This window comes from Lepisosteus platostomus, chromosome 6 (genome assembly GCF_059453375.1).
Source record: "Lepisosteus platostomus isolate fLepPlt1 chromosome 6, fLepPlt1.hap1, whole genome shotgun sequence".
NCBI classification, from domain to species: Eukaryota; Metazoa; Chordata; class Actinopteri; order Semionotiformes; family Lepisosteidae; genus Lepisosteus; species Lepisosteus platostomus.
Genome location: NC_142616.1, coordinates 56,649,987 through 56,673,028, shown reverse-complemented (window position 1 = coordinate 56,673,028; position 23,042 = coordinate 56,649,987). Strand labels below are relative to the sequence as shown.

The window sequence follows — 23,042 nt, the reverse complement described above, 5'->3', positions numbered from 1 at the left end:
CTGTGTTACATTTACTAACACTTAGCAAGCACATAATCTGTGTTTTGCTTATAAAGTAGCAATAGATGCCTTGTAAATGTCTGGTCTTTCATAAAACTGAGTTTTGTTCTTCCCTAACCTGCGCTCTAAAGAGTTCTAAATACTATAGGTTACCAATTAATGATATTCAGACACAGGTGGGACTGACACTTTATCTAAAAGTCAATCATTCTGTGTTTGGCATGGAATGAAGAAAGGTCTGAAATGCATCCTCTAATACAGGGTTGATGTTAATTACCAACCCCAATATGATTTTCTTTAAAAATGCCTAATCAAGAAAAAAAAAACATTTAAAAGTGTTGCTTGATTAGCTTGAGTAATTAGGACTCAGTTGGTATGAAAACTAATGGCTAGTCCTTCAGTCTCAAGGTTAAGAACCAGTAATCTCAGGGGTCACTTCAGCTGAAGGACTATCTCTGTTCCTCTATTACTCACACACCTGATAGTTGTGAAGAGCTTCAGGCACTTGTTTTGTCTTGAAAAGCCAGCTTTGTATTGTGTTGCCCTCTTTATCCAGTAGAACTCCTTCTTTTTCATTAAGAAACAGTGCTAAGTTACTGGACCTGTAAGAACAGAGCTGGTAAAAGTTATATGTGTACTTTTCTACATCATCATAATTTTAATCATCACAGTAGAAGACTGTTAGATACCTACTTGCACCTTTTTATAGTTTTAGGTTTTGTAGTGTCACCGACTACTATTAAGACCTAAACTAATGGTCAAAAGTTATCAAATGTTCCTATCTAAATCTTTTTTTCCTTCTTAGCAAATTCTAGAAACTTGTTTAGTTTAGTAACCTACTGTATCACAGAATACTTGTTTCCACAATAAGTCTTTTCACCTCTGGCTATTTTTGTTTTCAATCTTAAATTACTCAGAGAAGCTTTCAGAGACATTTATGATAATACTGAAGTCCTGGTTAAGATCACACCTGGAACCAGGCCAGATACTTCACTGTCCAGAAAATTCTCCCCTTTGAGGAAACAAGAAAACAACTTTCTGTACTACTACAGGGAATACAATACCTGTACTTGCGTGGGTGGTATACAAACCCCAAACCCTTTGGAGTAAATGAAGCCAGCAAAGTATCATAGGGGTGGTCACTGAAGAGGTTTGTGTAAGTGCCACTTCTTGTTACTGGACAGGGCACCTGGCAAATAGCCACATGGCCAGAAAGATAGCAAGGAGACAGCAGTCAAGAATAAGACACCATGTACAATGAGAGCTTCAGGACTTCTACAGTAGATTGCTGAGGAAACTGTGTAGGCAGGAAGCCTGTATGAGTAAACCTGTTCTTTTATACTATATAGAGTATATAGACAACAGTAAGATGTAAAAAGCTGTACTGTATATAATGAGATCCCATTAGCTCACACGAAAAACAAAACTCTTTCACTAGACATTCAGACTATTTCTTTCAACAAAGCTTAACAGGTAAACCATTTCAAATCTTCAGCAGCTGCAATGTAATAAATTACTGTGCTTTTTTAAATAGACAAAACAACACTTGTTAATGAATTTTCTTTTATGTTTTGGAAAATTGACAAAAAGAAACGTTTACAAACTATAAAAAAGAAATGAATAATGTACAGTATGTGGCTAGGACTGAAAGTTGAACAATGTGTACAGAGAAATCATCTGTGTAAGGCTTAAAATTAATGTATTAATTGTTGTTTTCTTGTTTGGTGAAACAGGTTAGATTTGCCAAACACGTTTAATGAATTACTAACAGCATCAGAGCTGGCAGTGAGCATAAACCTGTGTTAGCTGAAGCAGAAAATATATTGCACAGACTTTTTATTCTCTCTACTGTAAGTGGTCATTGCATTGAGAAATCAGAACAACTCCTTTGGGTGGACAATGAAAAACTCTAAACAATAAGCCAGGCTATAAAACTGCAATGCTAGGTGACTATCTCAGGATGTCAGTTGAGTACACATTCAAGATTAACAAGTGTTTTTTAAATGTATTCTTATGTATCTGAATACTGTATGTAGCAATCAAAAACTAAATCATTGCATTTTAAACCAAGCTGAAAATGTGCATTCTCCTGGGTTAAGAAAAACAAAAGCTTGCAATCAAGATTCTTCTGGTCCTGTGCTCAGGTGTTTCTGATATCAATGAAAGCCCCCATTAATTCATAAACATGCCCAGCAAAACACTCAGTTTGGCTAACTGAGCCAGTCAATCCTGAACTACAAACAGGTTGCACCATTAAGAGGATACTTAAACACAATCTAGGATTTGGTGATATAACCCTCAGGAGACTGATATGATACACCCAAAGACTACTTGTGACTGGTTTGAACGTGTTGTGTTTCTTTTTTTAGGTCAGTTCTGAAAAGGAAAACCTTGGCTTTTTTATTCCATTGTAAATATGAACAGTAATTCGTGTGACTGTTTGAAGCAGTGTAGATGTAAAAATTACAGCTTTGATGGATCATAAGTCCTACTATACTACAGAAGAGGAAGAGCTGTTGGCCCTGTTATAGGTACTGTAACGTGACATAGACAGGAAAGGATACTAAATGAAATTGGTGCCATCGGGCAGGGCGTAGTGCAGCTTGTGCAGTAAAATGCCCCCAAGGTGCCTGGTGCTAGGAATCACAGGCTGCAGTCTGTCTATGGTGGAGCTGGGGGTCTGAGTTCTGTTCTTATCCCCGTAAAACAGGAGAATCAGGGGTCTATCATGGCCTTTTTCTTTGTCTTCATCTTTCCGCTCCTTACTGGGGAACACAGGACAGAAATCCCTCAATCCTGGTAAACTTGCATTTTTCAGATTTCACACATTCTTCACCTCGCAACTCTTAGAAATCAAGAACAACTATTTGTTGTTCAAATTTAAAATTATTACAATCATTCACTTTGCTTTTTCACTGCTAGTAACAATGTTTTACTTGACTAGTAGACATCAAATGCGACTTCTGTGAAGAAGTGTCACCTATGATCAGTGCTGAATTTATTTCAATGTTAGCCCCATCAAGAAATCAAAATGTTTGTAAATCAAGAAAAAAAGAAAACATCACCTTTTATCATCTCAACATAACCTTGGAACAGTGTGTGAATTATTTTCTGTCGGATTACTTTCAGGAGTGTCTTTAATTGTGGGTTGGAGCCAGATATTCTGAGCTGAGAGGTAACTGGTAGGAAATGCATTGTGACTACATTCTAGGGCTTGACATTCATTATGAAATGCACTGGCTAATGGAATTTAAAAATGACTCGCTCTTCTGAACTTTGGTTTAATATCTATGTGCATGTAAAATAGCTAATGGAAGGAATTCTGAAATAGATTACTGTTGTCTAAATGTACCAAACACTACCACAAATGTTTAAAGATTCAGGGTATCTTTCCTTTTGACATTTATGCTACACTGGCTCACAGTATCTTGTGTTTGTTTTTTATGAGTTTATTTGTTTCATTTTGATATGGTTTTATTGCTTTTAACCTACTTTTAAGTTAAATATTTGGTATATCAAGAAATGCCATAAAATCAAATGCAAAAATAAAACACATGGTGCTCAGCAGAAAGCCTAGAGGAAAGGTAAACAGGAGACAGGACCTACATCTCTGACAGAATAGGTTGCAGCTTGTTTATGGCCCACTGGTACACTTCAAGAGTCTTTGGATTAATGTACACGAGAGGTGGGATATCACCGTTTTCTGCAGGGAGGGAAGGAGAAAAACTGAGAATCACTTTACTTACTGTACCATACCATTTCTCACCACATTGGAGCCAAGTCAGTCACCAATTATTATTTAATTAAACGCTGAAGAATACATTTTCCTGATTGGTAACAGCACTTCTTTTGCCCTGCACCTGCTTTGCGCTGTGCGCATTTATCTCAGAGATTGATGGTGTGACTGGGAAAATATGCCTCTCTCCTGTGGTTTCAGCCTGCTGTACTTCATGCGTGCCTTCTTTCAAAAGCAATAGATGTTACTGGTAGGAATCCTTTCTTGTAATGGCTTTGTGCAGTAAATGTGAAGATAAAACTAGTGAAAAAACTAATAGCTTTTTTGAAAAAAAAAAAGATAACTTTTACCTTTGTAGGCTAATGAAAAAGACAGGTTAGTAAGGTGTTCTTCCATGTACAGTCGAAGAGTGGAAGAAACAGTGAAGCAAGAACCTTGATCTGCCAAAATAAAACAATGCAATAAATGGCTACACAGTGCCAAACCAGAAATTGTATGTACTGTAGATGTGAATGTAATAGGGTGGCATGGTAGTGGATAGCATTGCTGTCTCGTAGTGCTAGGTTACATTCCTGGGGTGCTGGCTGCATGATATTTGGATGTTCACCCTGTGTTAGTGTGGGTTTTCTCTTGGCACTCTGGTTTCTTCCCACAGTTCAAAGACTGGTAGATAAATTGGCTACTGGGTAAACTGGACTTTGTGTGAGTGTGTGCATGTTTGTGTCTGTGTGTGTGTGTGTGCCCCGTGATGGACTGGCGTCTAGGGTGTTTCCTGCCTTGCACCCTCTGTTAGCCCCCTCCCCCACGACAGTATATGGGATAAAGCAGTTAGAAGAAGGGATACATGAAAGGATGTATACATTATATAATGTATTTTCTACATCAGCTGTAAAGACGGGATTCTGTATTAGGTGACTCTTGCACAATACTAGCTGTGCATTTCATCCTGTAGGTTCTAGATAAATAGAAGGTCTAGAGATAGAAGCATCTGCCCATTTTTATAATTAAAGTTTTAGAATAGTAATATAAACTAAAAATAGAACAGTAAATATTAACCAAACTATAACTACTTTTTATAGATAATATTTTACATTCACAGATATCATATGATAGCTCATTTTGACTTGTGCCCACTGTCTGCTTGGTCAGGCTCTGGATCAGTACAACCCTATACTGGACTAAGCAGCTTTTGAAAATGGATGGGTGCATATTGTGGATCTTGGTGGGAAGACCTGCTTTTCACATTATGATTCTATCTTGTTAAACATGTTTCTGTAGGTCACCTGAACTTCTGTTATGCTGTATAACAGTCCCTGAAGATTATTATATGTTAATAATCAATTAAGAATATTATGTATTAGTTTAGAAATGTAGTCACAGTAAACAAAAACACAAAAATCTCCTTACTAGCAAAAACCTGCTTTTGATTACCATCCTAGGTCTTGGGAATCCCCGTTTCTAGGAATTAAGCCTTGTCCCATAAAACAAACTGCTAAATATTGAACTCCTTCAAGATCATTTCAGAGGTTCTTGTAAAACCTTGTTTGGATTCATACATTTGTTCATCTTTCATTCAGCTTTAAGTGTTGTATGTAATTGTATCAAATTGTAGCTCTTTGAAGAAAGGAGGATAATTAATTCAGAAAAAAAATAAGATTTGTCACACTTTATTAACGTGACCTCCATTTTATAATTTAATGTAAACAATGTATGTTAAAAACTTGTCAAACAACAATCATAAAAATAAACTCTAAACTGCTCATGGCATCCTTGATCCTCAAAGACAGAATCACGAAACAGAAATGTTGGTGTGAATTTCTAAATTAAATGCAAGTCACTTTCATCACCACCATCATTATTATGTGCAGTATACTTTTATCCAAGACAGATTACATACCGATAATCGCTGTTTGGATAATTAAGAGAAAATTAAATCCTGTAATGAGATCATAATAGACACTACTAATGGTTTTGTGGGGTTTTAGTATTTCTAGCCAAAGAATTGATTGTAATCAGTTAAGTTTCCTGCTAATAATTCTTTGGAGGCCTACTGTCTGGGGAAACTGGGGAGATGGTTTTTGTTTCTGAATTAGTTTTAAATGCCTATGGCAATCCTACAGAGATATGGAATAGTCTTGCTCACAAAGGACATGACAAAAACGTAAGCCTGACATCAACCAAAATTTTAGAGAGGCAACAGAGGTGTATTTCTACTGTATACCTGTATGAAGGAACAAAAAAATTTAACATTTAAAATAATCCACAGTGTTTCTTAACATGAAGGAAAAGAACATACCCAAGGCTTGATTCTCCACTGCTGACCTCTTTTTTACCCCCATTGAGCTGAGTTTCAGTCGTGCTGCTCTCAAAGATGTGGCTGATTCATTGCTTATGAGAACCTTGCTGCTTTGTGCTGGCACTCTGCTTTTGGGGACTGGCACCACATTGGTCTGTTTGCTTGAGCTCTTGGGGGCTTTAGCTGGACTCTTCAGCAGCAAGTAGGGCCTGGTGCCAGGTGGGACAGCGCTCAGCTCCTCCCAGGTATACTGACACAGGTTTTTAATAAGGTTTTTAATACCAGTAGGTAGCCACAGGTTCATCTCCTGGCAAACCTTTAGCAACTTCTCAATTTCTGCCAAGAAATGTGGAGCTCTTGCAATATACAGCTCAAAGGGGCTCTCTAGGTCCATGACTCTTCAGCTTTAACACCTACTCATGTATGATTGAAGGAGCTCACATATTCAGATTAGTCTAATCCTGTGAATTTGGCCTATAAATAGTTGCAGAATGGGAGGACATTATTTCCTAGAAGAAAGAAAATATGGTTATTTATACTGTACATAAAAAAGCCAACTTCAACACCACCAAATTAAAACTGAATTGTGTTAAATTGTCAAAGTTTTGGCATTGAGCAAACAGAGGGAAATCCTTGTTTGCAGTGGTGAATCATTGAAATGAAATGCCATGACTAGTATTCAGATACTGAAAATGTACTTCAGGGTCAAGTTCTCCAAAGAGAATTAATGACCAGGATAATACTTGGATCTACATTGTCCACAAATCAGGCACTTCCTATTAGGCTATTTCAGCTTCAGGTAAGTGCTTTATAGTGGGAGAGTTTGTTGTAATACTGCCTACTTCTGAGCCAGTTATACAGCTTCCTGTAAATTCTAAGATTGCTTAATGCTCTCCTATCAAAGTCAGCCTCCCTAGAAAACATTTGCTTAGCTCATACAATTTAATGATATCAGGCTCGAATGCAATATAAATTAACAAGATAATATATTCAATATAATACAGTACCTTCAATTTTACTCCTAACTGTTCCTCCCATTCTTATAAAAAATGTATTTGTGGACCAGGAAAATGTGAAAAATATCAAATCTCTTCATCTCACAAGAGTTTTTCTGTAAACATATGGTACTTACTTTGTCATGTTATTCTAAGTTACATCAGAATAAATGCCTAGAGAAATTAATTTGTTGCCTTTTGCATTTCAACTGCAATAACTATGTCAGAGTTCTAGAACCCTTATTTGTCAAAAGAGTCATAGTCTGAATTCTAGTACTTGTATAGAAGGTTCTACTTTCTATGAGCAGCTTTGTCCTAGTCTTCTCTTAACAATCAATAACTCAGTAAATATCTCGGCACTATCACGCAACACACATTCAAAACAGTTTTTGTTTTATTTGGCCATTTTAAAAGCCTGATGTATTCATTTGCTATGACAAGATATAACGATTATTATAAGATTATAAATTATTTTCACATTTCAAAATGCTTTTTTCTAACTATACAAATTCAAGACTTCCCTTAAAAATAAATCCAGCTTTGCATTTTATAAATCTGTAGTTTTTGATATATTACCTATATTGTAGATTCTGAACTGGTTGTAGCTGTATAACATTAAGAGTCTTATACTCACTCCAGAAAGATTATAATGCAAATATAATTATAATAATGGTTATAAAGAAAAACAGAAACTCTCCAAAAATTCAATGATGAATTAACAGGTATGATGCCACCTTTTCCAAAACAAAGGCATTAGTATTTCCTTTTATACTTACTGGTAGCATGATTTGAGAATTCCTTTCAGTTATTTAAGTTTTTGAAAAAGGTAATGTAAGGAGGCATAACACAATCTAAGACACACTTTCAAAATCATGCAAAATATATACAAGACAAAATGCAAGGAACAAAAAAGGTAAAAATTACCAGACATTTACTGCTATTCCAGTCCTATAAATGGTATAAAGGTCAGTTTGCTAGCTCTCTCCCTAAATACCTCATCAGACCTAAGCATTGCTACTTTCCATATTTTGCGGTGGTCTTGTTTTACTTGTATACAAGGGCTTACCCCTAAAGAAATCTCACATTGTTGTGCCCAGACAACACTGTCATCTCACTTTTAAGACAGTTCACAGCTTGGTGCCTGTTGGCCCTCCTGTAGGAGAATGTTAAGTGGCTTGTGACCTGAGCAATCCTCAACCTACAGGATGCTCACATGACTGGTGCAGGAGACTGCTGTTGAATGCACAGTCCAGAACTGAGAGAAAGACAGTCCTGCTCCACTGAACAGCGAAGATGGGAGGATTAATTCCAGTCCTAAGAGAATTACTGCTAATCTTGAAATGCATTTTTTAAAACGACTGCTAAAAACGATATTCCTCACTAACTCCACCTTAATATGTCAAAATATCAGGCCAAATAATCAAACAGCAATTTTCCACTAATTATTTTAAAGGAAAGTAGTACTGCACTTTGCCCTATTTCCGTTTAAGATGGATAGTCTGTTTTTAAGCAACTTATAGAGAGGATCAGCATGTCGTTAGCTTGTTAATGGGGTTATGCCCGCAGAGAAGCTCCAAGATCAATTTTATGATTCTGGTAATATTGCAAAAGGCATTTGTTGAGAGATAAGACGTGTGTAGTACACATGGGTTTTGGAATCATTTATTTTACCTTAGTTTTATTTAAAGTATTTCTTTACTGCTGCTTCCTACAAAGAGATTAAATTGACTTTCCCCCCTTATAATTAACATGCTGTTTGTAACTGGACTTATACATGCGATATACAGTAGGTGTCTGTTGTACAAAGAATTACATACACATATTTTCCTTTTTGTGAGAAAAAAGGACCCAGTTTTTAATATATGAATATGAATCTTAACTTTTCACTTATTTGATTTTTGTCTGAGAATTATTATAAAACGGAACATAAAAAACTGGATAGATCAATTTCCAACTGTTTTGTACACAAAGACTAGAGAAGCTATTGAGGAGAAACACATTTTGCGTTTAAACACTTTACATTTCTTATAGGGTTTTTTTTGCCAGAAAGATACTTCAGTTTTGGTCACTAACAAATGTAAGAAAACACTTTCATTTATAGAAGTCAGTTGTTTTAAGGGAAAATAAAGCAAACTGTAATGTGTTGTATTTTTAAAGAACTTAAAGTGTCTATTTCCTTGATATTCCCGGAAACCATGAGTAAGCATTTTCCCTAGATGAAATACAACTTAGTTTTTTTTTTGTAATCAGGGCTGATAATTGAAAGTAATATGTTATTGATCAGTAGGATACCTACAAGTAAGTCAAAGTAATTCCCGCTTCTTCTGCAGTAAAAACGCTGGCAGAAATCTCGTTAATAGCTACTCAAATTAATACTAGAAAACATTTTCTGAAACACATCTGCCAAAATCGTTTGTTTCACACAATGATACTGTATATTAAACATATAAGACACAACAGAGCTCCAATAGTTGATGGCTCATCAATTGAGAAGGCATTCGATTTTTTTAAGAATAAATTTTAGTGAGTGAGCTCTAATCAGATGCAATTGTTAATGAGCATTCTGCCATCTACTGGATTTGTATTGTTAACGCATTTTCAAAACTGTGCCTATAAGTCAGGAAAAAGGATAAACCGTTTATAACATACCGACGCTTCCAGACAACATCACTTAAACATAAAAGCAAATCAGTTTAAAAACGACTTAAAACTTTGTACAATTCTATATGAGTAAATACATAAATATAAAATTTCAATAATTAATCTGATAATGGGCAGCACAGTGACACAGCAGTTAGCATTGTAGCCTTGCAGTGCTGGGGCTCTGTGTTCAGTTCCTTACCTGGAGAGCTTTCTGCGTGGAGTTTGCATGAGGGGTTTCCTACAACACTCCAAAGACTTACTGGCATTTAACCGGCTTCTGGGAAAATTGGTGTGAGTGTGTGCGTTGGTGTCTGAAATCTCTGCCCTGTAATGGACTGGTGTCCTGTCCAGGGTATAGCCTGCCTTCTGCCCGTTGCTTGCTGGGATAGGCTCTGGTTCCCCCACGACCCTGAATTAGAAGAAGCGGTTAGAAATGGATGAATAATCCAATAATTTTCCACATCTTTATAACTGATATTTAAATAAAAAATTAGATGTTTGACATACATAAGTTTTTTTCTTCCTAAGCCAGACAATTAATATATTGTGTGTTAATACAGTATGTAGAATGACACTGTTGCAGTGATTGCAGCTCAGCAGAGAACAAAATATCCCCAATCATCTCTTCACTTGCTGCGACTGCTGAGATGAAGACCTTAACATTTGCTGTTACCCTGGAGATAAAAAGGAAAAGGAAAAAGGAGAAGGAATGAAAAAGGAAAGTCACCTCACTGCTGAATTTCACAACTAATATTGGGAAGACCAGCAGGAACATATGACTTAAAAAAGTGATGACAGCTATTTATATACAACAAAGAAATCAAAGAAAAGCTACACAATATTTTGACAGAGTAGTTTTTCCTGTGTTAAAGGTGTTGATAATATTCCTGTCCTTACCATGAATTTAAAGCGACTCAAAAAACGTACCAACTGCTTCCCACAGTTTCACTTTAAGATGTTTCCTTAGAAAGCCTAACTAAAATGGTCTGAAATTTGTTACAAATATACTCCAACTGCTATGACTGCATAGACATATTCATAGCAACAAATGTGTTGTGTTGCTTAGTGTTCCAGACTACTCCTGGATTGACTCTGGATTTGAGCGATTGAGACAGGGAGCTTTACGTAGTCTATGTGTTAGGTTGGTTTGATTGGCTACTCTAAATCGTTCCCAGCATGACCTGTACCTGTTATGCAACAAAGCCTAAAATTCCAGTGTTTAGGGGTTTTAAATCCCACTGTCAGCATTGCTTGAAAACAGCATCCATGATAGCGTAAAACCCTGAATTCCAAATTATGCAGCCTTGAGCCAGTAAAAAAATGTCTCTGTATACTAAGCAGCAGTACTGAGAACATGCCTTCAATATTGTGTTAGTTTCAAATTTGAATTGGAAGTAAACATGCAATCATACTAAAGTATAATAAACCTGTCGATCACCAGACCAATACCTCACTTATTTCCAAGCTATTCACACTTCTCTTACCCATGTGAAGTGCTGCCCTCTGATGGTGGTAAATATTAAATATTAGGATTTCTCTCACTTTAAGCAAACGGACTGCATTTATTTTCTGTGTACAGGATCACACAGTACAGTATTCCAAACATTATGAATACATAACACAGATCACTTATTACTGTAACCAAGAGGGGGCAGGGAGATTAAACACGAAATTTAAACTGCCCACTAGTTTATGTCACAATGCATAACTGCCTCCAAGGCACCTTTCCAGTTAACCTGTATCTTCCGAGAACACATTTAGGAGGTCTGACACCATAAAATCATTTAATTTGGTAACTGAGCACCAATAACTTAAAAACTGTACTTTTGAGACATTTCACGAGACTGAAATCACTGAGATTAATGGCTATTTATAAAAGAATTGCATGTCACAGCATACAGATTTTTTTCCCTTTCATTTAAAGCAGTTTAAGAGAAGTATATCCTTTTTACAGACAAAAATACCTTGCCCTGCGGGTCCATAACCATGCAAAAGAATAGAACATCCAACAGGATGGCTGTCTCCAATGGTGAACTATATATTCATCTTGAGCAGAGAGGAGAAGGAAACAGCAGCTCACGTTTTGATGCAAGCTGACTTTAACAACTCATAGTGCTGCAGCCCTGAATCCCAGACACAGGAACATGATTGCCAAATAAACTGTACAACCAGGTTTCCAATATACCAGCATGCGTCAATGGAGCAAATTCTGAAAATCGATTTGCTTTTCTGTGACAGTTCAGGTCTTGCACTGAAGAATGGGATTATAGCCAAATTTCAAAAGGTTTCCAATAGACTGACATTACTCTGCATTCTAAACTAAAGTGCAGGTTTAAAAAGAAAAAGTCCTTATTAGAGCTTCAGAGTATTTTGGCATTACTTTTCAAAAACACAATGTTAATTAAAAAAAAATACTGGATTACTCTTAATCAATTAACTGAATATGAATTCCAAGATGCACTCTAGTCAGCAGTTTCATTTGGACATCAAATCACTTCCAATCATTTGAAAAATAGCACCAATTTCTTGTCTTCACTGCCTGCACCTTCAACTTCAATATCTTTGAACAGCAATATAACAAACTTTGAATCTTTTTTTTTCAAACTTATCCTGATTCCTTCTGAGACACACTGTAATAATGTATTAATACAACCTATCTAAACCTGAAACCTCTAAAAAGGTGCACTAAATAAAACATCCATCTTCAACCCAAATATTAAGTTACAGATTTTCCAAAAAAGTAACATTAGATCTTAAAATATTTAAATAAAAAGTATATACAAGGAAAAACAAAATGAGGCTAAATCCACATAGTTCCACGTTGATCGGGATAAACAGTTGGTGTGGTTTTTGAAGTAACAAGGCGTGAACATGTATCATATCCAGGCACTTTTGAGTTGGTGCAGTAGCAATTTTATTATGAATTTATGTGATAAAGATATTTCAAATTTTTTTAAAAGGAAATAAAGTGGTGTTCTGTCCCATGGACCCATGACAGAGAGGGCTCTGCTCCTATGCAGCTAAGTTAAAAACGCAAACTGAGAAAAACACAAGATCTCCCTTGAATAATGCAATGCGACTGCAAAATAATGCCATCAGCTTTCTCTGTGGTGCTGATGCGCTTCCTTATAGTACTTTATAAAGGACACAAAAACATTTTCCAACTCAAAAGTACTTGAAATCCCAACGACAGAACTGAAAGCTATAGTTTGCCTCGTGTTCTCACAACAGCCGGACAACTCCACAGAACCGTACGAGTCTGTGCCAGGCTGCTGCAGAGTCTGTGGCTCCTGCCCGATGCTCTGCAGGGAGGACCAGTGTGTTCAGGTTGAGTGTTTATAATAAGACAACAGTTCATCCAGACTCTGCTGTGGGGCTGACGTTTGCGACTGTGACTCTGACTGGGACGAAGCCATCGGCCCGATGTTGTCACTGCTCTCTGAATTCTGGGCGTGTCTTCCTTGGAAAGGATATTTCTGCTTGCTTCTGTTCCAGTTCATCCCCTGGCTGGGTTTCGTGTAGTCACTGAAATACTCCGTGGGAGGTGCAAACTCTGCATCACGCTCCTCTCTACGCTTGCTTGACCACTGGCCAAAGGAAAAGGCTGCAGGAACAATGAAACAAAACTGAATTAAACCCATTTAACCCGATGATCCAGAGCGTCTCTTTACCATGTTGAATACAGTTTAATTCCTTTCTTCATTATGGCTGTTTCTACTTTCTCCTCATGCAGCACTTGGGGACAAATACTGTAATGGTTAAAGATATGCACTGAAAATTCATATAGAATTATTCAGGATTGAAAATTGTGCAAGATTGCTCTGTTACATAAGATGGTTATTGCCACTACTGTATCTTCTACAACTGCTACATGCATTCCAGTGAAAGGACTTTGACACTGTATGAGATAAACTAAACTAGAAAGTGTTTAAATGGGTTACCTTTCCCTCTATCCCACTCTCGCACATGGGGCACACCAGTCTTGGTGTCCTTCCTCTCCTGTATCTCAACTTCAGTCTTCTTGTGTGTGGAAACAGAAAATGGCTCCTCAGAGTCTTGTTTGGGCTCTGCGACGGGCCCAATGAGCTCTTCCTCTCCTAGCAAGGTATAAGTACAGAACACAGGCTCAGTTTTCAGTTACTTACAATTAATATATGCAACACCACGGAGAAACAAATCTATTCCTTCCACATTTTTCAAAATGACAGATTATAAATGCGTTCATATTATTATGAAGATTTAGGAGACTACATTCTCTAATAAGTAAAAAAAATAATGACGTTTTAATCTTCTAACACAAGCAATTATAAGGATGTAATGAGTGGGGCAACAAACGTTTTAATGTGTACTCAAATGTTCATTGACAAAAGCAGCTGCTCACTAAAAACTGCTTTTCCCAAAAAGCTGTCGGGCACAACTGGCATGGGAGGGTGACTGTTGTATCATCTGTCTCCCATGTCACCACCCATCTTTTCCTCCCATGGGCTCACAAAAGCAAATTTCTCTGGGAAGTAGGGATCATGTATCCACTATGTGTGTGTTGTCCTTCATCACAAGTGTGTTCTGTTCATCACAAATAACAGTTGACACATCGTTGACACAATGTTTTTGCATTTGGACTGACCTATATATGTCGGGCCAGACAGTTAAAAAATTTTGTCAGCACTAACTGTAAATGTTTTGTTACAAACTCATACAGGGTGCCAAAAATAACTAAACATACTGCTCGCAAAAGAAATGCAGGATAAATTACATGCAAAAATGCCCTTACCTTCTTTATCCTCTACCGCCAACTCTTCTTCTGTTCCATCAAGGTTTATTTTCTTCATTTTTCGCTGTCGGACCTTTGCTAGTCTAGCATCTAACAAGGCCTTCCTTTTCTGCTTTAACTTTTCCCGCTTAGTTCTTTGATCCATAGTCTGCAAGACAAAACGATCTTTTGCTCTTACTACAACAGCAGTACATTGTCATTCTCAGAATTACTAAAGTGAAAGTAAGGTTCACAGGAAAAAGTCTTTACAGAGATGGAATGTATTCAGTATGTTTCGATACACAAGTAGAATTTAAACGTGTTGCAGAAAAAGTCACTATGGTATTTCAAGATTGCTAAATTCCATCCATCAGGGATCTCCAATCCTTCTCCTGGAGAGCTCCAGTCAAGCAAAGATTTGTAGATCATAATTAAATCATCAGCATTGCCTTTGTGATTAACTAACCAGATGGCTTGTTATATTAATTATAATTAGCACTCGCATATCAAGAGTCTTCTTTATTGTACAAAGTACTTGCTCAGTTCAACAGCTAACTGATGCTGCCCATCTTTAGAAGCAGGCGACCCATAACGAGACTGAGGCTCTACAGGACCAGGGTTGAGGACCCCTGACACAGATTATAAGCTTCAAACATATGAAAATGATAATGGTACAGAGAATCACTGCATTTTGGAGTTTGTAGAGCTTTGTATATGACAAAAGTAAAAAAAAGGATTTAAACCTGTTAAGGTTACACACCTGGTCTCTCAGCATGTCCAAAGTTTCCCTTTGCTTTGTTCGTAGAGCTTGATCTTGAGCAAAGGCAAAATAACCCACACCAAGCTCACGGGCCTCTGCGCAAAACACAGTAAACAAACATATCCATTAAAAAGAAGGCCTTTCTACACAAACATAAGTTCTTCCTTCAACACGGAAAACACACATTTTAGATAAGCACCTCTCTACAAACCTCTTGCTCATTCATTTCATGTCTTCAAGATAACATAAACCAGATGATGTTTCTCCAAATTACCAAATTCAAGAGACAGAACAGGTTTGTATGCTTTTTGCCCAGTAAATAACGTCCCTGCAGCTAAAACCAAACAATACAAACACGCAATGTCAAATGTAAAAAAAAAATATGCAAAGGCACCAAGAATGTAAGGATGCAATAAAAAGGACAAAAACAAAAGTATTTTTGCACAGCAGTTCATTCAATGCATCCACATCAAAGACAACTGTGATCATACCAAACAGCCTGATGTTTTAGTCACAGTAAATTGACACAGTTCACAGTTATGTTCATTTTTACAGATCCTCATTAAAACAATATTTTTCATTGACACTTTTCCAAAACTTAAACTGACTAGATTTTCACTTTGAACTTTTAAAAATTACTTTACAGGAATCAGTGAAATCTTCGCCGGTGGACACCGAAGAGATAAGAGAGATGCCCGGGAAGTGAGATAATAATATCATTGCTTGTTTTTGTATTTTTTTTTTCAAACTATGCAGTCTAGTGGCTTGAAGTAGGCCTTGTGCTCAAATATATATAAAGATGCTGCCTGTCCTTGGTCAGGAAGATAAAGGGCATGTATTTGGTAAGCTGGCTGTATGCCCAGAACATGAAAAGAACTAACTGTTGTTTAGTCTGCAACTTAGATATAATTAATTCGCATGTGTTGCAGTCTTATCATTTGTTAAGAATGTGTCATAGTAACTCTTTTTGTTTTAAGGTATAAAGGACCATCTTCAGCTACTTATATTTTAAGTCTGGTGGTTGCAAGCCGGACTTCCATATGCATATGTAATAAAGGGACTTCTGCTTCACAGACACCTGAACTTTGTCATTTGTATGACACAACAACACTCCTCCGCAACTGACGTGGAAATTCACTGTAAGCAGTCTGCTCCTTTCGAGCCCAGTTCGGTGATGTTGGTTGTTACCTTTCTCCCGGATGTCTTCATAGTGCACTGGGCCCACGGGTCTTTTCATGGCTTCCTCTTCCTCTCTTTCCCACTCCCTGCGCTGCAGCTCCCGGCGCATGTCCTCCGACAGCAAGGTCTTCTCTTCAGGCCCGCTTCTGTGGGGGCAAGGAGGCACTGTCATCAGTGTGAGGGATCGCAGGAGTTAAGAGTCAGGCTCAGCCCAGATTAACCTTAGCTGTCCTTCCACCTATTTTTCCCCACTGTTTGCTCCTGATGAGGGTTGCAGTGGAGGGCAGACAAGGCTTCCCTTCCCTAGCAACGGTCTCCAGCACCTCTTTGGGGACTTCCAGGTGTTCCCAGGCCAGCTGAGAGATAGGATTCCTCCAGCGTGTCCAGGGCTGGCCGGGGGTCTCTTTCCAGTGGGCTGTGCCTAGTATACCTCCAGCAGGAAACACCTGGGGAACATCCTCACCGGATACCTAAACCTTTCAATCCAGAGGAGCAGTGACTCTACTCCAAGGAAAAGAGCAGGATAAAAATATCTAAATGTAATGGAAGCTTTTTTTTTTTAATTTATGCTGCTAACATGCATTAAATATTCTGAGTGATTTGTCTCCATAAGTACAGACGATTTTAAAATCCCTTCTGTATTTAGATGGTGCCATTGTATTTTTTCCTTGCTGGCAAAACTTTTCTTGAAAGACCTGAATCTTCATAAACACTTTTTTCAGTGTAAACCTATAACTTCAATATAGACTAAGGGCAATCTTCCCTTAAACTGATAGAATAAGGTATTCTACAAAACAACCTCTGCCCCAATAACTTATTTTAGGCAGGACTAAACTAAGAAGGGGTCAAAACATTGCTCAAACACAACTTCACTCTTTCTCTACCTTTTTCCCTGTAGATCTCTGTCCATTTGCATAAATCCAGGCAAGTCCTTCTTCATGCATCTTCTTGATCGTCCCAGACCATCAACATAGTCCACCCTGGAAAAACAAGACAAAAGTACATTATTAGAAGCCGGGCACAAAAGTTACGTATTGACCGTCTTCATTAGGTGTTGAACCTATCAGAAGGAAAACATTTGCAGTGATAATGGACACAACTATGACAGGAACTTCTCCTTCACAATGAAGTTGGTTGAGGTTCACAATTAGAATGTTATTTGTTTTCTTGATGCGATTAGAGATTGGAGAAATTCTCCATTTACAGTTTGCTTTGTTGCTTAAAAGAAATGTTGTTTTTTTCCCCCATATGAATCTTAGACTTAAAGCTGCTTCAAACCACTTCATCTAATTGCAGCGGCACGCTCTACCATTCTTCATCTGGGTTTCCAGGAGGTGGAAGTGGAGTGTCGGCTTCAGAGCTCTCTTCTCCATTCATATCCCTGGACCTCTCTGCTGCCTCTTTCACACACTGGGCTTGCACCTCCTTCTTCTGGTCAATGATCTTCTGGGTGAAATCCACCAGGAACAAGCTTTCTGTTTCTTCATCTGATGGAATGAAAAATGAGGCAAAAGCCAATAGAGGTAAAACACAAAATTCAGATATAAAGGAAAATCATATGTATAACTTTAATCAAGGGGATAAACCCTGGCTTGTGTTTCTCACCTGGAAAGTCTCCTTTAGTCATCTGCTCGTACAGCTTAGCTTTCTCTTCAAGTTTGCGTCTGTTAAAAGTAAACCAAAAAAAAACTGTGATAAAGTAAATATGAAAAGAAAAAAACAGGTCCTTGCAATTAAAGGTATTTTCTTTCACTCTTTAACCCTACCAGGAACAACTGCGGGGCCATGCTTATGAATTCTTTAGAGTCTTAACAGTTGAATTTGGAAGAAATGTAAAAAACAATAGTACTTTTTTCTGAATGAAGCCAGAATTTTTATTACATAGAGAAATGTTAAGAAAGTTACAAAGTGCCATTTAAACATTTCAAACCATCTTAATGGAAACCATTTGCGAATGCCATGCTCCAGTTTAAACATTTGATCAGGTATGTGTTCACAAGAAGAGGAAGATCCATTCAACCACATTACACAGCAGTTCTCATGACTCAACAGGGGATGCCCATACTTTGCCTCGTCCAGAGTTTTCTTCTCTTCACTCATTTGCTCCACATCTTTCTGTGCTCTGGCTGCAACCCCTTCATTCGGTTTACTCCAAATACCAGGTTTCTACAATACATAACACACAGAATAACTTCACAACAAAAACTGAGAACTTACTTAACCGCACAATGAAAATTATTGAGAAAGATATTTAAACATATTAAAATGAACATAGTCTAAAGTAGGCAGTATCCCAGCTGTAAATTGAAACTAGAAACTTGCTTTCTGTATTTTTCCTAAACAAAAACCTAAATAATCTAGAGACATGTATATGACAATTCCTATATATGTTGGTCTAAAACATATTTATTGCTCTGGTTGTTATTATTTATTATCATGGTAATGTACTGCCTACATTGTGTGTTGTTGTCTGTTGTACTGTGTCATCTCCTGTACTGTGTACGATCTGAGAGATAAGCATGAATAAGAATTTAAATCTACATGTAGATAAGGCATTAAACTCCTACCTTTGCTTTAGATAGTCTATACCAAAGGCATAAATCTTAGAAGTTACTACATTGTAGTACTTTGGCAAATGAAAATTGAAAAATTGGTGTTAGGCCTAGCTGGAAGTTACAACAAGCATGTACCTTATTAATAGGTTTTGGTTTCAGTGGGACACCTGCATCTTTTACTAATTTTTCCTGTTTAAATTCCTCTTGTTTTCTGTAGAGTTCAGCTTTTAGGTCAACCAACTTGAATGGGGAGAAGAAAAGAACAGTGGTTAGTATCAGAACCTTTTAAAAGAGCAGTTATAATATACACTTTAAGTACTCAACTATTTATTATCTAAACAAAAGACGAGAGAGCAAAAAACGTAAATACTAGAACTCCTTGTTTTAATCTAATATTATAAATCCCACAAAAACACGGTGTCATAGTAGTTAAAGCATCGGTAATACAATTACCTTTAAATACAATACAATACTTTTTTCAAACACACCAAAGCCTTACCAATACCGGAGGGGTGATTTATCACAAACATTAATTCACTGAACTAAGTGTTGTCAAACACAAGATGCTCTACAAGTGCAACTGAATCCGTTCCAGATACAATACTAAAACAATCCGTTTTAATAAGATCTTATTTGCAAATACCATACAAATACTTGTTAAGGAAGGAACATACCGAGGAAGCTGTCACGTCATATGGCTTCTTCTTCTTATCCATTTTGAACAAATAAAATAAAACCAGCAGGAAACTATACTTAGTTCCTCCTGCTTATCCACGATGTTGTTGGTGTTAAAGCGGTGCATCATGGGAAGCCAAATACTTCCGGTGGCGTGTATCTCACTCATTTCAAAACAGATTGATTTTCTCATTTCAACATATCTCATTTTATAATGATCGCATTTAGTAAAGTTCACAATGCTTTATCACACCGTCCTTAAATAAATATATTATAATAATTTATTTTATGGATGTTTTCGTCTGAACGGATTAGAGGTTGATCTTTAAAGCTGAATTGCGGTCTGAAATTGCTGACTGAAATAGCTATTCGTGATTTGGGGGACCTGGGCGTGTTTTGGATTGTCCGTGAGACATTCAAGCAAATATGCTAAAATATTCGTTTCGGTCGTTTCGTGTATAGTATTTTGAATTAATATTTTGAACATGTTTATTATTGTTTCTTCTACAGCCTTGGATGACGTCTTTCTATTCCCTTTCTTATTGCTGACTCAATTAATATGTATAAACTTTCTACAGTAATTCAAACCGTCCTTCGCCTATAAAGAGCCCTCGTCAGGTTGGGTGAGGTGAAATATCCGTAGTAAATAATATTTTGATAGCAGCATCAGAAACATTGAGAAGCATAGTCAATAGTCCACAACAAAAGGAATGAGGGAGTGAGGGAGGAAGATCTCTTTGCGTCTACTGTCCTTTTAGAAGTCCTGGTTTGCACATACTGCACCCTCCTTTGAGCAAAATCCAGCACTGCTCTCCTTAAAAATGGACATTGTTTCTTCACCTGCAAAAACGGTTTTGTACTTCATTTCGCATTTTTAGATTACGGTGTTTAAGAGTTGCTGGATACGTGCGGTGATGTGTAGCAGTGTCCTTGTATTAATAACACCCACCGTATGCTCGTTTCTGTATTCTGATGGTTTTGTGATCAATGCAAGTAATTATGTTGATGACAATGTGCTAAAACACGGATAAATGAATTTCGGAGAAAAAATGTTCTTTAATACATTATCTGCAACATTTTCAGAAGAATGTTTTATATAGATTGAGATGCTCTTCAGTATTTTTGTATTATATGCACTTCTTTAAATATAAAGAACTGAATATTCGATTTAAGGAGTTGTTTTAAAAAGTAATTCGTTCTCACTTTCCCTTAAATACAGTACTTGATTAAAGTATTTTTAACAAACAAGGTAAAAGGTACTAATTCAAGTTTATGGGCATTGCGTTCTATTGTAGATTAAATATCTAAAACGATAACTGCGGCTTGGCAAACGAAAAGGAGGTGTTAAATTCCCCTTTTAAACAGTGACTGAAGAATTCTTTAGCGGGACAAATGCACACGTAGTGTTGTGGTGACCGTTATCTGTAGATAAAGGACGCGTCTGCCGTGAATGCATGTTTTTTTTTAAATATATATATAATGGACTTTTAATGTGGACTCACCAGGTGACAATGAAATGCAATATGCACATTTGTTACTGTGCGCTCAGCTATTTTATTAGGTGTGACATATTTGCATTGGTACATTTACTGTATAGTGAATTAAAGATTTTCTGGTACCATAAATACAATACATAGAATTGTTTACTTAATAAGAAGAAGAACAAGATGAAGAGGAAGAACGCTATATACAGTAGCTCTTTTCTGGACACTCCACTCAAAGCGCTTTACAGGTAACAGCGATTCCCCTCCACCACCAACAATGTGTAGCCCACCTGAATTATGCACTCACACTCACCACACACCAGCTATTGGTGGGGGAGAACAGAGTAATGAAGCCCTTTCTTAGATGGGGCTTATTAAGATGCATTGTCTGATAAAAGAGGGGAATTTGGCCAGGGTACCACCCCAGGAGTTTTAATGACCAAAGAGTCTGCAATTTAGTTTTATATCTCATGTGAAGGATGGCACCTTTTTGTCCGGATACTGCTCCCATCACTATACTGGGACATTAGGACCCACATAGACTGCAGGGGAGCACCCCCTTACTGGTGGCTCCACTAACACCTCTTCCAGCAGCAACCTTAGTTTTTCCCAGGAGGTCTCCCATGCAGGTACTGGCAAGACTCACACTTGCTTAGCTTCAGTAGGTTTCTAGTAGGGAGTTGCAGGGTGAAATAGCTGCCTTACATCTGTGATATTTTCAGAAAAAAAGTTAGTTTCTGCACAAATTGTCGATAACTGATTAACAGGAGTCATTAAAAGAGCCCCAGGATCCTCTCCAGTATGATTATATTCAAAGGGGCCACTGTATTGAGTCATTGTTAGATTCATAGAGTCCAGAATTCATCTGTTTTTAATGGAGATCAATTTGCTCCTGTACTGTTAATAAAGAAGCCCCCTGAGACCACCTGACAAAAAAGAAAATCAAGGATCTTTATTCCTTCAAATACCGGAAAAAATATGAGAAGTGTTTAATTTATTTTGATATGTAAACACATGTACTAGACATTTTTTAATAACTAATAATTTAGGTTACCTTTGGCCTAATGGTTCTTTGTGGTGCTTTAGGAATGCAATATCCATGATAACATGTAAACAATCCGCACATTAATATTATTTTACCACTATTCACATTTAAAGTAACCTTTATTTGCTTGGACAATAATGCTATCACTACAGGGTTCCTGGATATTTCACAATGGCACCACTTTGACGTGTTCCAAACATTTGCTATGGTTTTTGAAACGCACAAAGCAAATAAGCAAAAGTATAAAACAGCTGTCTATAAAGAAATGTTAAAGGAAGAAAAAAGACAAGGACCAGAGGATATCAAGGTAGGCAATATGGACTATGATTTCTATCCAAACTTGAAATAGCAATGACAAGAAAATTATGCACATTGATTATTTAAAGTTTCTTTTTCAGAAGATTTGAGTCATTTGATTACAGGGCAGATTAATAAAACACTTATCCTCTATCTATTTTGAAGTTATAAATATGTGAAATGGTACGTTTAGGAAGTTGCTTTAAAATTAAATGAACTTTTTTTATTGTTCTTTGCTGTTATAAAGAAATCCAGACTTGTTTTGGATTTCATTTTTGTTTTGTAATCTCTCTGCTGCATACTACAAAAGAATGGTATTAATTAGAAGCTGCCAGTATTAAAGGCTAAAATGCATTATCTATTAACCTTGAATAGTTTTCCACTTCATAATGTACAGTACTGTATCCCACATAAACTCCTTGAGTCAGTCTTATTGGAGCCATTTTAAATGAGGAAATTTGGTTATGTACAATATGCAGAATAGAAAAATAAATACATGTAGAATTGTAATACAAGGTGGCATAGTGGTAATCATTGCTGCCATGCAGTGCAGGGGCCCTAGGTTAATTTCCAAACCTGAGTGCTATCTACAGTATGTGGAGTTTGTATGTCTGTGTACACATGGAT

At 37.0% G+C, this 23,042-nt stretch overlaps 2 protein-coding genes across 2 annotated transcripts; both read right to left on the bottom strand.

Moving 5' to 3' along the window:
- Positions 1-2,563: 2,563 nt before the first annotated feature.
- LOC148661950 (uncharacterized) lies at positions 2,564-6,535 on the bottom strand. Its single transcript, XM_088633784.1, has 4 exons — positions 6,033-6,535; positions 4,087-4,176; positions 3,607-3,703; positions 2,564-2,765 (listed from the first exon to the last, which is right to left on the bottom strand). The coding sequence occupies exons 1-4, from the start codon at positions 6,424-6,426 to the stop codon at positions 2,564-2,566; spliced, it is 783 nt and encodes a 260-aa protein (XP_088489910.1). The 5' UTR covers positions 6,427-6,535.
- Positions 6,536-11,212: 4,677 nt separating this feature from the next.
- ccdc174 (coiled-coil domain containing 174) lies at positions 11,213-19,740 on the bottom strand. The gene is made up of 11 exons (XM_088636470.1): positions 19,589-19,740; positions 19,050-19,154; positions 18,425-18,525; positions 17,965-18,023; positions 17,669-17,846; positions 17,244-17,339; positions 16,369-16,505; positions 15,181-15,275; positions 14,442-14,589; positions 13,612-13,767; positions 11,213-13,274 (listed from the first exon to the last, which is right to left on the bottom strand). Exons 1-11 carry the CDS (start codon positions 19,628-19,630, stop codon positions 12,994-12,996), a joined length of 1,398 nt encoding a protein of 465 aa, XP_088492596.1. The 5' UTR covers positions 19,631-19,740; the 3' UTR covers positions 11,213-12,993.
- Between the last annotated feature and the right edge of the window lie 3,302 nt (positions 19,741-23,042).

Bases quoted from the DNA above. Each gene is read 5' to 3' on its own strand.
- LOC148661950 (XM_088633784.1), bottom strand. From the start codon at position 6,426: ATGGACCTAGAGAGCCCCTTTGAGCTGTATATTGCAAGAGCTCCACAT. The intron at 4,177-6,032 runs GTATGTTCTTTT...TTATTTTGGCAG, and splicing joins AGTGGAGAATCAAGCCTTGG to ATCAAGGTTCTTGCTTCACT. The intron at 2,766-3,606 runs GTAGGTCCTGTC...TGTGTTCCCCAG, and splicing joins CAACCTATTCTGTCAGAGAT to TAAGGAGCGGAAAGATGAAG.
- ccdc174 (XM_088636470.1), bottom strand. From the start codon at position 19,630: ATGGATAAGAAGAAGAAGCCATATGACGTGACAGCTTCCTCG. The intron at 19,155-19,588 runs GTATGTTCCTTC...TCCCCATTCAAG, and splicing joins ATGACGTGACAGCTTCCTCG to TTGGTTGACCTAAAAGCTGA. The intron at 18,024-18,424 runs GTATGGGCATCC...TACTTTTAACAG, and splicing joins AAAACTCTGGACGAGGCAAA to ACGCAAACTTGAAGAGAAAG.